General features: G+C 45.8%; 1 protein-coding gene across 3 annotated transcripts; it reads left to right on the top strand.

The window, feature by feature from the left end:
* The first annotated feature begins 5,959 nt into the window (after positions 1 to 5,959).
* Positions 5,960 to 13,505, top strand: RPL7L1 (ribosomal protein L7 like 1). 3 transcript variants are annotated; one of them, XM_027603250.2, is made up of 7 exons: positions 5,960 to 6,238; positions 6,867 to 6,975; positions 7,690 to 7,850; positions 9,259 to 9,396; positions 10,346 to 10,455; positions 10,652 to 10,866; positions 11,573 to 13,505. In XM_027603250.2, exons 1-6 carry the CDS (start codon positions 6,198 to 6,200, stop codon positions 10,858 to 10,860), a joined length of 768 nt encoding a protein of 255 aa, XP_027459051.1. In that variant the 5' UTR covers positions 5,960 to 6,197; the 3' UTR covers positions 10,861 to 10,866; positions 11,573 to 13,505. The 3 variants fall into 3 exon arrangements, with proteins under 3 accessions (XP_027459051.1, XP_027459050.1, XP_027459052.1); XM_027603249.2 differs by having other exon boundaries at positions 5,963 to 6,238; positions 7,687 to 7,850; XM_027603251.2 differs by having other exon boundaries at positions 5,964 to 6,150; positions 7,687 to 7,850.
* Positions 13,506 to 13,694: the final 189 nt, after the last annotated feature.

The following is a 13,694-nucleotide window of genomic DNA, read 5'->3' as shown; positions in this document are numbered from 1 at the left end:
GGGACTCTGCCCAAATTGTTAGGGAAATCACCATAGGGTGAAACGTATTTCTGGGGGTGAGGTAGAAGGCTCCTTAAATTTTTCTTTGGGGCCTAGGATTTACACTTACATTCCTTATGGTTTAATTGTGCCGCCTTCACACACACACACACACACACACACACACACACACATACACACACCCTTAAAGCAGTAGTAGTTAGGAAATCAAGATTCTGCTGTAATCAATATATATACAGGAAGTTGTTCTCCTAGAACTAACAGCAGTCAGAATCATTACGGCTAGAATAGTTACATCACTCAATGCATCCCTTAATGTCTTCTGCAGTGTTGCCCTGATGTCAAGATTCTCTTGCTAAGGACAAATATGTGCCCATCATGACATTCCTTCCCCTCCCCCTTCAGGCCATTTGCAATGGGAGTGCCCCATGAATGAAGAAGGCAGGATGATCTGGCTGCTTGATTAGGATCTGTCTCTGTTCCCCAAGGGAATGCCCAGAGGAAAGACCAGGCATCTTCTCTAAGGATGGTTAAAGCCTTCAGTCCTGTGTAGGGGGGGCTGTGTTCCAGGAAGGGGGCCAGGGGATTATTTGGGGGCAAAGAGAAAAGAAAGAAACCACAGGCTGGGGGCACTGAAACAGCATCGCTCAGGCAAGACTCTGGCTGTGCTGTCCCCCCAGGGGCTAGCTGGTTTCACGCTCTGACTCTGCTTTAGCCTGTGTATGTTCTCCGAGACACAGGGAGGGCTCCTGGGTATCCACCTGCAGGTGGAGAGCATCAGCCACCATACGTTGCTTGAGCAGTTGACAGGCACTGGGCTGGGCACTGAGGATACATGGATAATTCAGGTCTGATCTACTCTCAAGGAGCTTGCAGTCTAGAGAGGAAACAAGCACAAAAATAATTGCATTCCATTTGGGAATTGGCGAGTTCAGGAGAGAAGAAACTAGGGCTAAAATTCTTTCCAGCCTACCACTTCAGTAGAGTTGCAGTCTATATTCCAATGTCCTGCTTCTTGGTACATCCTGTATGGTGCTTTGTGCAGGAATAAAGGTAAAGGCATTTTGTAATCATAGGGTTAAATATGTGGAGAAATCTGGTTCACACAAATGGTAGGAGCACCTTTGTAGTCTAAAGTGGATTCTGTAATATGGATAGCCCGTGTCTGTGTTGCTGCCCATAAAAGGCCTTGAAGCCCTAATCTACATTTCCCATGGGCATGTGCTGGAGCCTGGCCTTTGAACACACTTGCAAAGGCAAGAAGATCCTCAGGGAAAAAAAAAATCACTTCTGTGAAGGTCCAGGGAGGCAGTACAACAAGATGGGCAGAAAGTGCCTTTGGCAGCAGAACCTAGAAATGGGTTCTAGGACCTTGTCTAACACATAGAGATCTCAGCGTAAGTTCCTCTCAGCCTCAACTTCTTTGCCTATAAAGATTTGTCATGTCCCTCTAACTCCTTACAGTGTAAAATAAGGTGTTACTGAAGAAGTGGGAAAGGTGGAAGAAGCTAAGTGCCATTACCCCTGAAATAATTCAGGGGCGGTTTGAGTTTTTGTTTTGCCTTTGGTCATACCTCCTGCACACTGCTTCCTACTCTAGCTTTCCTGGGTCCAGCCTGGCCTCTCAGAAGTCGGCTGCCCTTCACAGGTTCTGTCCTTTTTCTCACATGTTTGCCCCCTTATGCTTGTCTTTCATCAGGATCAAAAGCTGTTGGCCATGTTGTCTTCCCCAACTCTAGGCTCATCTGGCTGCTTTCACACTAATCTCTTTCCCACCTGATTCCTGGTAACCCCATGTCACTCGCTGAGGAAGCAACAAGGAAAACTTGAAACAAAACGAAGTCAACTTCAAAAAGGCTCATCATCCAAGAGGTTTGGGACCGATGGGAAATTGCAGATGGAACCCCCTTTTGGGTGCGGTGGGTGTGGTGGTTTTGCCTCACTGAGAAAGCACTGCTCAATTTATCTCCTAAATGATTCCAAATAATCCCAAAGTGCAGACAGTACAGAAGTAACTTGTTGTGGAATATGCTAGGAAAGGAACCCTGGAGTCAAGCCAGAGAGCCACAGAATGTCCTGAAAGGACTCTTAAAAAAAGAGTCAAGTGATTTCTAAAACAGGCAAATCAAAATAAACAAAGACAGGCAAATCAAAATAATAAACAGGCAAATCACAAGAACATAATTACCTAGACAGTTTTTTCTTTTTTTTTAAGATTTTTTTTTTTTTAATTTTCTTATTTGAGAGAGAGAGCAAGAGAGCACAAGCAGGGGGAGCGGCAGAGGGAGAAGGAGAAGCAGTCTCCCCGCTGAGCAGGGTGCCGGATGCAGGGCTCCACCCCAGGACCCTGAGATCATGACCTGAGCCAAAGGCAGATGCTTAACCGACTGAACCACCCAGGCACCCGGACAGTTTTTTTCTTAAACCAATACACATGGGATAAATGAAAAAAAACAGCATAAAATATAAGTCTTCCTATTTCAGGACCCACTCCCATTTCCCAAAAATAACCCCCATCAACACTTTCTTGTATATACTTCCAAAATTGTTACATACAAATACATCTATAGCCAAAAAACAAAAACCACAAAACAACCAGGGACCACTCTTTTACACCCTATTCTGTATCTTGCTTTTTCAAATGTAACCAAATATCTCCGAGTATTTTAGCCTGGTTGCAAGCAACAGAAACTGATCTGCTTGGTTAACCAGCATAATGGAGTTTTATAGAAAAGATAAGGATTGAAGGGAAGATGGAAGAACCACTAGATTTGAGAAAGACAGGAACAAGGAAACTTCGTAGGTCTTTGTAGGTAGAAATTCTTTTTTTTTTAAGATTTTATTTATTTATTTGAGAGAAAGAATGAGAGAGAGAGAACACATGAGAGGGGGGAGGGTCAGAGGGAGAAGCAGACTCCCTGCTGAGCAGGGAGCCCGATGCGGGACTCGATCCCGGGACTCCAGGATCATGACCTGAGCCGGAGGCAGTTGCTTAACCAACTGAGCCACCCAGGTGCCCCGTAGGTAGAAATTCTTAAAAGTCTTGCCCCAAACCTCCAATGTTTCTTCCATCGTCACCCTGCTCAAGATTCAAAACCCAGGGGGGAGAAGCTTTTTGTTTTTTTAAGATTATTTGAGAGAGAGAGGGAGGGAGAAACAGCCTGAACAGGGGGAAGAGCACAGGGAGAGGGAGAGAATCTCCAGCTGGCTTCCCGATGAGTGTGGAGCCCGACGTGGGGCTCAATCCCACAACCCTGAGATCATGACCTGAGCCAAAACCAAGAGTCAGACAAGTCCGATGTTAAACTGACTGAGCCACCCAGGCGCCCCCCCACCCACAGGAGAGGTTTATAGCATCTCATGCCCCCTCCCAATGGAGAGATGGAAGGAGTTGAAAAGATCTTCCAGAGACCCCTTCAACTTATGTATTGGGAGGACATTTATATTTGATACCCTACTCCACTCCAATAATGTACATGATGAAGGAGAGACCAGTCCACAAGAGAAATAGGATACTGTTAGGAAATGGAAATGGAGATCAGCAGGCCAAAAAATAGAAAATACCATTAAGATTTCAGGACATGAAAACCTACCTCATTGCATATAATTGCATTGTCTTCCATAATTTATTTAATCATTCCCTCGTGATGGACAACGAAAGCAGTCAAGAAAAAAGAAGCCTATGACAACAGGCTAAAAGAATAAGATTCTCGGGGCACCTGGGTGGTTCAGGCGGTTAAGTGTCCAACTCTTGGTTTCAGCTCAGGTCATGATCTCAGGGTGGTGAGATCAAGCCTGTGTGGGGCTCTGCGCTCAGTGGGGAGTCTGCTTAAGATTCTCTGCCTCTCCCTCTCCCCCTCCCCACCCCTCTAAAATAAATAAAATCTTAAAAAAAAAAAAAAAAAAGAGGGGCACCTGGGTGGCTCAGTCAGTTGAGCATTTGACTCTTGATTTCAGCCCAGGTCATGGTCGCAGGGTTGTGGGATCGAGCCTATGTGGGGCTCCGCCCTCAGTGCGGAGTCAGCTTGTCCTCCCTCTGCTCCGTCCCCTACTCTCACACACGCATTTTTTCTCTAAAATAAATAAATAAAATCGTTTAAAAAAAGATTGAGGCTGTAAACGACCATTCCTCATTCTCACTCACTATCCTCACTTTGAAATAAAAAGTCGTGTATCTTGCCTAGCCGCTGGAGCGTATGGTCAGTGCTCAGTAAACAACATGTATTCAGTTAGTGAATAATTTGGGGTTGAAGAGGTCTCAATGTCTTTTCCTCTGGATGTTTGTAGAATGATGACTTGGGCACTGAGAATAAGTACTCTCCTAGCACCATCTGCTGGCATTGGAAAACCTTTCCTGAATCATGGCCTCCAAGTCTCTTTCAGCCAGTATTAATAGCCCTGAAATGCCTCCTCTTAATACCTTCAGTACTGCAAAACTTACCTTTTATCTGTACATAGATACAGTTACAAAATAGTGACTTATTTTTGTTCCTTGTTTACTAATAAATGTTTTACACTTTGGTGATCCTTGTTTTTGCCTTTTTACAAAGTCAGACACATGTGAGACACTGAGTGAGTGAGTGAGGAGCCTCACACCAGTCTTTGACTCCAAACTGTTGTCCTTTGACGTTTGTTCATCAGGTAATGAACTCTGTGTATGGCACTATCTTTCTGGTTGGACTAGTTACATAGCACACACCGATATGATGCTTTGAGCTTATTTAAAAAAGCCCCTGTAGGTGCCCACTATTGTGACAGGAGCTATAGAAGACAAAGAAGTATGAGATAAGTTCCCTGCCTTCGGAGCACCCAATCTAATCAGGGAAGCAGTAAGTCAAACAGCACAGGACAGTCTATGGTGATGCCTGTAAGCGCCCAGTGCCGAGTAATGACACTGGAATACATACTGTGCTATGTATATATGGCACTAGACATCCAAAGCCTGGAGACATTTTTGTCACATCTGGGGTGGGGGTGCTACTGGCATGTAGTTGGTAGAAGCCTAGAATGATGCTAAACATACCACGATGCACAGGACGGCCCCCCATAATAAAGAATTATCTGGCCCCAAAAAGCCAATAGTACTGCGATTGAGAAACCTGTGCTAGACCTTTAGCAACTGCCATGAGGGAGGCAGGCATGGTCCCTGCCCTCCTAGTATCATGAAAAAATGTTGAAAATATAATAATACCGTGTTGAAGGAATTCAAAGAAAGGAAAGAGACTACTCTAGAGTCTTGTTAAAGTACAATCCATAGACCTGAAGCATGGCATCACTCTGAAGCATGCTAAAAAGGGGAATATCAACCCCCCCACCACCTCTCACTGAATGAAAACCTGCATTTTTAACAAGACCCTCAGGTGACTACTTATGCGTATTAGTGCTGGAGACAGCGCTGCACTGGAGGTTTCCAGAAGACAGGACATGAGTTATTTTTCATTGTTTTATGAAGCAGGAAAGGAAGCAAATTCCAGGTGGTGAGAGCTATATGAGGGAAGATTCTGAGATGGCGAGGGGCAATTTCTATTTTTCGATCCAGCACTAATAACTAACATAGTGTTGCCTGCTTACAGTCAGACATTGTGCTTTATACGAAATATTTCACATAAAACTCGTAACACTATTGGGCAGGTCCATTTTAGGGGTAAAGCAAACCAAGGTACAGAGGGGTTAAATAACTTGCTCCGGGACCCACTGACCGAGCCGGGCTGATGGAATCGAAGCTGCATTCTCTCCCACCCGAAGTCCTCCACAAACACCTCCACCCACACGTGAGAGCCAAGGTCGAGGCCCCAGCTCTCTCCACCAGCGAAAAGCCAATCACGCCAGCCAGTCTTCCTTCCCGGACTCGCGCCGCGGAAGGGAAGCCGGAGGAGTGGCGCGCCCTCCACACCGGAAGTCGTAGGTGCAACGTGAGAAGTGTTTTTATAAGCCCCGCCACCGGCGTTAAACGAATATAGCGTAAAGGAAGAGGGCGGGATTTTGAGAAGCACACAGACCCTAAAGTGCTTGGAAGCGGTGCGAAGAACGTTTTGTGCAGCATTTGGCAGGAATCGGTGTTAGTGAGACTGCAGCCGTTCACTGCAGCTCGCTGGGCGCTGGCTGTTAGGGAAGTACACCCGGAGCTAGACGACACATCTCTATGGTCAGGTAAAGATAGAGTGGGCCTCTCTTCCCCCCACGTGGTGGGCCTGCGCATGAGCAGTAGCCGCAGCTTCGGAAACATGGCGGAGGAAGAGTGAGTGATTGGGCTTTGACTCTCTCGAGTGGGGTCTTGAGCATCTGGTGCCATCCACAATGTATATTCCTGAGCGGCGGGAAATAGGCTACTTGTGGACTGAAGGAAGAGAATAGAAAAGACTCCAGGTTACAGAGGGTGGGATGAGGAGGAAGGAGCCAGTCGTAGGGTTCGGGCTGACGGTCAGACGGAGGGAGCCGCAGTCAAGTTCGGGTTACCCCGAGCGGCGAGGGTTGAGTTTCTGGCGGCGGGCTGAAGAATGCCAGACTTGGGTTCACTCAGCTTGACTTAAGTATTGCTCCTGCCGATGCGACTGCACCCGTCCCAACCCCACGGAGTTTTACTAGAATCACGTAGCTGCTAGTGTCTTTAAAAGGCTGTGGCAGTAAACCTTCCGTGGAGGCATACGAGGGCCAGTGGCTAAGGGGTTCATGACTTTTTACTGCTTTAGGGAAGAGTGAATGTTAAGGGGTCCATTTTGAGGACTGGAGTCAGAAACCACAGGTTTCAGGGAAGTCTGTCTTTAGGAATTTGAAGAGAGTGATGTTTCTCAGGCCCAGAGATGGTTTAGAAATATATTGAGATTTGTTTTTTAAACATTATAGCTGATTGCAGTTCTCTCTATCAGGCAAAGAAAAAAGATCCCATTGGTTCCAGAAAATCTCCTGAAAAAGAGGAAGGTTTATCAGGCCCTTAAAGCCACTCAAGCAAAGCAGGCACTTTTGGACAAGAGGGAGGTAATGATGGGGAACCAAGAGAAGGGAATTAGAATGTGTATTTGGTGAGTTATATCTAACACGTGTAGAACTAGACTTGGTATTGACAGCCCTTTCCCCATAGATTCTAACAGGTATACGGTTCATGTCTTCCTTTAACAGGTGTTTATAAAACACTTTCTGCAGGTAAAATACTGGAGTGGAGTTTGTTAAGGAAGTGGAGTAGAGATTGTACTATTTATTTAGGTTCATAGCAAGTGATTTGATAGACCAAACATGCTTGTGTACCTGGGAGAATATATATATATATATATATATATATTTTTTTTTTTTTTTTTTTTTTTTTTTTTAATATGCCAGACAGTTTTTGCTATTTGCTAAACGTTTTTGGAAAATACATATTTTGGAGTCAGGAAAATGAAGCAAAGCTCGTGCTTATTCTGTACTTTGTGATGCTTAACCCAATGTTAAGTTCCATAAACATGTTGGTAAATGTTGACTAACAGCATGTAAACTAACTTGTTTATTCATCAGAGGCTTTTCCTAGTAGTTTCTGAGTTTTCACAACTCCACCTTTACTTGGGTGTCTCATTTTTCCCTTATATAGAAGATGTGCTTCTGTTTCCGGAACACAGTGGGAAATACACTCAGTCGATAGTGACTAATGAATTACTATTGTAGAAATAAAAAATAGAGGCACAAAATGGTGACGATGGTCTGCCTTCTCTGTAGCAGAAGAAAGGAAAACAGCTCAAGTTTAAGCGACTGGAGTGGTTTCTACATGACTCCTGGCGGCAGCAACGTGACAGGGTGCGCCTCAGACGACTAGAAGTGAAACCTCATGGCCTGGAAGTGCCAGATAAACATTCCTTGGCCTTTGTTGTCCGCATCCAAAGGTGGGGAGCTTGCCAGATTCCATAGGCTGGAGCAGACTATTGATTCAGCTTTAGACCCTTTCTAGGGAGATGAACTACAATAGGCTTTAAGCCACTAAGGCAAATTGTGCTGGGAATTCAGGGTTGAGCACAACATAGTTTTCTTTTTTCTTTTTCTTTTTTTTTTTTTTTTAAGATTTTATTTATTTATTTGACAGAGGCACAGTGAGAGAGGGAGAAGCAGGCTTCCCGCGGAGCAGGGAACCCAATGTGGGGCTCGATCCCAGGACCCTGGGATCATGACCTGAGCCGAAGGCAGACGCTTAACGACTGAGCCACCCAGGCGCCCCCACAACATAGTTTTCATCTTTAAGGTTAAGGGGACTGACCTTAGGCAGACAGACATGAAAATATACCCAGTGCTATGAGGGTCGTTGACTGCCGGGGCCATACTGCTTCAGGACACTCTCTAAAGAGGACCTGGAAGCTGAGACCTGTACACATGGAAGGAATTCACGAGTGTTGGGGAAAGGCTTTCCAGGCAGAGATGCAGAAAGTCCTGAATTGGGAGAACCAAGGAGTCTTTTTTGTTTTCTTTTTTTAAGATTTTATTTACTTCTTTGACAGCATGAGCAGGGGAGAGGGGCAGAGGGAGAAAGAGGCTCCCCACTGAGCAGACAGCCCTACACGGGGCTCAATCTCAGGACTCTGGGATCATGACCTGAGTCCAAGGCAGACGCTTAACCAGCTGAGGCACCCGGGTGCCCTTCAAGGAGTCTGTCTAGGAACTGAACCAAGGTCAAGTAGATGGAGCATATTCAGTGCTGGAGAGAGTTCATAAAGTTTTTTCCTCATTAGTTGTACTTTACCTGGTCTATCTGCATATACAGCCGCCTCTCCCTATTTCCTGTAGCCAGTCACCCAAACCAGAAACCTGTGGGCTTTAAATATTTTTGAGCCCTCATCATTAACCTTCCTACCACTTCTCGTAATTTCTTTCCTGGACTAGCGCATTAGCTTCCTAACTGGGTTTCCGTGCCTTTGGTGGCACGCTTTCAGATCTGTCCTATATGCTCTTCTCAGTGATTGTCAGAAAGCCGATTGTGTCTCCTTTACCTAAAATCTTTTTCGGGCTTTTACTGCCCAGAAGCAAGTCCAGCTTCTTTTGCTTGATATGCACAGCCCCACACACACACTCCCCCCCCCACCCCCCCCACACAGAATCAGGGCCCATCTCTGTGTTCCTATAGCCCTCAAGCATTACTCCACATCGTGTGAGAGTGATCTGTTTATATATAGCTGCCACTTCCTGATCTGACATAGTCTGTGTCTTGCTCTCTGGATGCCCTGTAGTGGCAAACATTACATAGGTGCTTGCTGGACTGACATAAAGTGAGTAAAACCTGACTTCCTCTGCTGTTCATTTCAGGATTAATGGGGTGAGTTCACTGGTGCAGAGGACCATTGCACGGCTTCGCCTGAAGAAGATTTTCAGTGGTGTCTTTTTCAGAGTGACCCCCCAGACCATAAAAACGCTGCGTGTGGTGGAACCTTATGTGACCTGGGGGTGAGTAAGGTTTGTGTGTGTGTGGATTCAGATTTGATTGTATTTGAGCATGGTGAGAACATTAGGATGCGCAGGGTGCTATTCTCCAAGGTAATGAGCTTGTGTTACTGTGTTGAAGAAACATTTTGTTGTGACCACAGTCACCAGAAATCAGCTGCCAGCCGTAGGACCTTGGAGCACGGGGCAGGTAGAGCAGGAGGTATCCATCCTGCTGCTCACGTACCATGGACAGTACCCCGAAGGGCTCGTTCACTTGCAGGCTGAGGCTGAGTAAGGGGTAGAAGAGAAATTAATTCTCAGAGTCTTGAAGCAGAGCTAGGGGCTGTGCTTGTGTAAGAGTAGTGTTCCTTCAAATGTGAAAACCCAGCAGAGGCTGGGATTTAATTTCAGCCTCTGGCACCATCTTGGGTAGAGGGTCATATGAGGCCAGAGTCCTGAACTGTAAACCAGCCCTTGTTTTATTTTTGCCTGGGAAAGTAAAATTCTTTTTTGCATGGTGAATGTTTATAGCCATACATTTTAATTTCTTTTTTTTTTTTTTAAGATTTTATTTATTTGCGAGAGAGAGAATGAGAGACAGAGAGCACAAGAGGGAAGAGGGTCAGAGGGAGAAGCAGACTCCCCGCTGAGCAGGGAGCCCGACATGGGACTCGATCCCGGGACTCCAGGATCATGACCTGAGCCGAAGGCAGTCGCTTAACCAACTGAGCCACCCAGGCGGCCCATATATTTTAATTTCTAATTACATAGGGCCACTCTGGTTTTCTACCCCCTTCTTCACTTGTGTACTTCCAAGCATCCCAGCTGCAGTGTGATTGGCAGGAGATTTCTTGGTGGGAAGAAGGGGTAGTGGGAGAATCTCTCCTCAGGCAGGCTGCAGGACTGAGTGGCCAGTGTCATGCAGTGTGCCAGGGGCTGATAAGGCTGTACCTCATTCGGTCTCACATAGATTTCCAAATCTGAAGTCTGTCCGGGAACTCATCTTGAAACGTGGACAAGCCAAGGTCAAGAATAAAACCATCCCTTTGACGGACAACACAGTGATTGAGGAGCACCTGGGTGAGTGTTGCCCCTTAGGGGTCAGTTGGGGCAGAAAGCAAGGATCTCTGGTGGTCTTGATAAGGGATCTAGGTCGTATTCTTCTTCTTGGGGTCCCAAGAACCTACCAGAGTGCCCAGCTCTGGCATGTAAGAGCCTCATAGTTTATACTGGGCCAAATGTTGAATGAAGGAATCTATACTCTTACGTTTCCCAGGGAAGTATGGTGTTATTTGCTTGGAAGACCTCATTCATGAAATCGCCTTTCCGGGGAAGAATTTCCAGGAGATCTCTGCGTTCTTACGTCCTTTCCATCTCTCAGTGGCCCGTCATGCTACCAAGAATAGAGTGGGTTTCCTCAAGGAGGTGGGCTTACCTGGCTATCGAGGTGAACGCATCAATCAGCTCATTCGGCAGCTGAATTAAACCCAGGTGAGGCTGGAAACTGCCCTTGGGCTGACTTTTGATGGGCCATGCCTTGCCATTCTTTTTGCATTTATCAGTATCTGAGAGTAGCTCTGGCATTGGGGGGAGAGGAGAGACGGGTAGCTACAGGTCCAACAGAAATGTGCTTAGGACAGTGAATGCCTGGTTAGGACATGGGGCTATGTGTATTCCAACAATTACAGGCTAGAAAATGTTGAGTGGCAAAAAAATCCTTAGTGCTGTGGTCATTTACCTTGAAATGGGGAGAAAATGTTAAAAACCAATTTCAAAAAGGACGTGAAGATCTAAACCATCTATTTTGTTGAAAGTATCTTAACTTTTTGAAATTGCTTATTATTACTCTGAAGTGCCACCTTTCATTAAACTTCTGTTTGTTTTTTTTTAAGATTTTATTTATTTATTTGACAGAGACACAGCGAGAGAGGGAACACAAGCAGGGGGAGTGAGAGAGGGGAAGCAGGCTCCCGCTGAGGAGACCGACATGGGGCTTGATCCCAGGACACTGGGATCATGACCTGAGCCGAAGGCAGACGCTTAACGACTGAGCCACCCAGGCACCCCTCATTAAACTTCTATTAATGAAGTTTTTCTTTCTCAGAATATCTGAAAGCACAGCGCATTGGTGGCATGTGTTTTGTCTTTTGGAATGGTTACCGGTATCTTCAAAGATTATTTTCTGTTGTATCTTCAGAAACTAGAGAGAGGGTCAAGGAAAAGAGGATGATGCTCCTGGCAAGCACTTGTCATCACAGCCCAGTTCCAAGGGAAAGTTCCAGTGTGTTTTCCACATTGGCTGCCCCTACCACCTCTGAAGTCAGCGGGGGGACTCCTGCCACAGAAGAGGGAGTCCTGCTGTGTCACATCGTCTCTCTTGGGATTTAAAGTTGGTGAACGAATACCCAAGCGTGAATACAAGACAGCAGTGGACCAAGCTCAGGGACGTACTTGAACCTGGGGGTTCCTGGGGCCTTGTTTTGGAAGGAACTTGAAATACAATTACAAAGAAGAGCACAAAAACAGTGCTCAATTGTCTCTGCTGTGAGTCCATGTTCTCACTCTTCAGTGACAGCTTTGCAAGTTCTCAGACTTGGCTGGCGCTGATGTGTATCTGGTGGCTTCCTTAGTGTAGCCTGTGATTGGCTTAGTCCTTTTCTTTAGCTCGAGATCTTAACTTACTCTTGGGTCTGTGTGAAGGGAAGGACCCTTTTCCCAGGAAAATACACTCAAATTTTTGCTTGGAAGTTTCTGTGTTCATAGGCTTTTCTTAGGGACCCATGCACCTTATGTGAGGAAGTCCTGCACTACCTGCATTGGTCACCTGGGCCCTGACCTTGTTAGTCTCCTCTGGTCCCTTATCCTTTGGAAGACCAAAGTTTACCAAGATAGCTTTTTCCCTTGGAGCCAATTGGGTGTTTCCCGTTAGGAACAGAGCGGTAGATTCCTGAGCCCCCTGTACCATCTGGGAAATGCCCACCATTTATTTCTGCTGGGCTTCAGGTTGGGATTTTCTTGGTTTGGCATGGATGAAATTAGTACTCTCAGGTCTTTTTAGGCTCCACGAAGGCTTTATTGGACCCTGTCCTCGCATCGTCTATCTCCCGCAAGTAGTGCTGTCTACCCCCCTGGAAACAATGTTAGACCAACACTGGGGCTTCCAGGGACCTGAGACCTAAAAAGGGATCTGATCCTGCTTGTGTTTATCGTCTGTGTCCCCCTCCTAGGTGGGCCTTCCTCTGCTCCTGTCACTATGTTGCCTCAGTTGCCATCTGAGTAGTTGGTGAGGATGTGCCAGGTACAGGTTAAGACTTGAAAACATGCTTAACCGTTGTGTGCCCTGGTCCCTTAAGATCAGCTTTGCAGCACTTCTGGCCCCTGGGGCCCTCAAACATAGCTGTGAGGTTGAGTTAGAAGTAGAACAATGCCTTAAAATGTGCCAGGTTGTGAGGTAATTAATTAGGTTGGTTGGCTTAAGAGTTAACCTGCCAGGAATAGATGTTAGAGCTTACACTTAAACTTTAAAGCATTGTGAAATCAAATTACTTGAAAATGACGTATCATTTTGAATGCCTAACTAAGCCCAGGGTTTCTATTGTAGAGCTGTTTTACACTAAATACAGGAATAATGTTTCCATTCTTGCCTGCAGAATGGGGCTTTCTAGGCTAACCTGTGTGCCTCACTGAACACAGTTGTTCAAAAGGATTAAGCAAAAGAACAATTTTTAACTTAGAATTTAATGGAAATAAGTAAGTTATAAAAATGAATGTTCTGCTGTATCGTGTACTATGATGTACCATTCCCTAAACAAGTTGTGGACTTACCGTTTCTGGGAAAAATGAGTCCTTATCGTATGATCTGTAGATGTGTATTTATGTGAATTGTTCATGGCCATCAATGTATATTCCTGTCAACACTTACATATGTATGTGGCAAACAGAAACCTCAGTTTCAGGAAGCAAGAGCAGGGGCAGTGAGCCACGTGGCCTATTTAAAGAGACAAACTTAAGGGGCGCCTGGGTGGCTCAGTTGTTAAGCGACTGCCTTCGGCCCAGGTCATGATCCCAGGGTCCTGGGATCGAGCCCCACATCGGGCTCCCTGCTCGGCCGGAAACCTGCTTCTCCCTCTCCCACTCCCCCTGCTTGTGTTCCCCCTCACGCTGTCTCTCTCTCTGTCAATTAAGTAAATAAAATCTTTAAAAAAATAAAGAGACAAACTTAAAGTGGTTGTAGGAGCTTTTCCTCTGTTCCAAAACTTAAAGCCTGACCCAACCAGTTCCCAGGGATTTTGTTGTTGGCTTCTTCAATGCTTTGGGAT

Source organism: Zalophus californianus, chromosome 7 (assembly GCF_009762305.2).
Source record: "Zalophus californianus isolate mZalCal1 chromosome 7, mZalCal1.pri.v2, whole genome shotgun sequence".
Lineage (NCBI taxonomy): Eukaryota > Metazoa > Chordata > Mammalia > Carnivora > Otariidae > Zalophus > Zalophus californianus.
This window is presented reverse-complemented; position numbering and strand designations above follow the sequence as displayed.

Coding starts and splice junctions, on each gene's coding strand:
- RPL7L1 (XM_027603249.2), top strand. CDS start 6,198: ATGAGCAGTAGCCGCAGCTTCGGAAACATGGCGGAGGAAGA. Junction 7,851..9,258: donor TTTGTTGTCCGCATCCAAAG/GTGGGGAGCTTG, acceptor TGTTCATTTCAG/GATTAATGGGGTGAGTTCAC. Junction 9,397..10,345: donor GAACCTTATGTGACCTGGGG/GTGAGTAAGGTT, acceptor GGTCTCACATAG/ATTTCCAAATCTGAAGTCTG.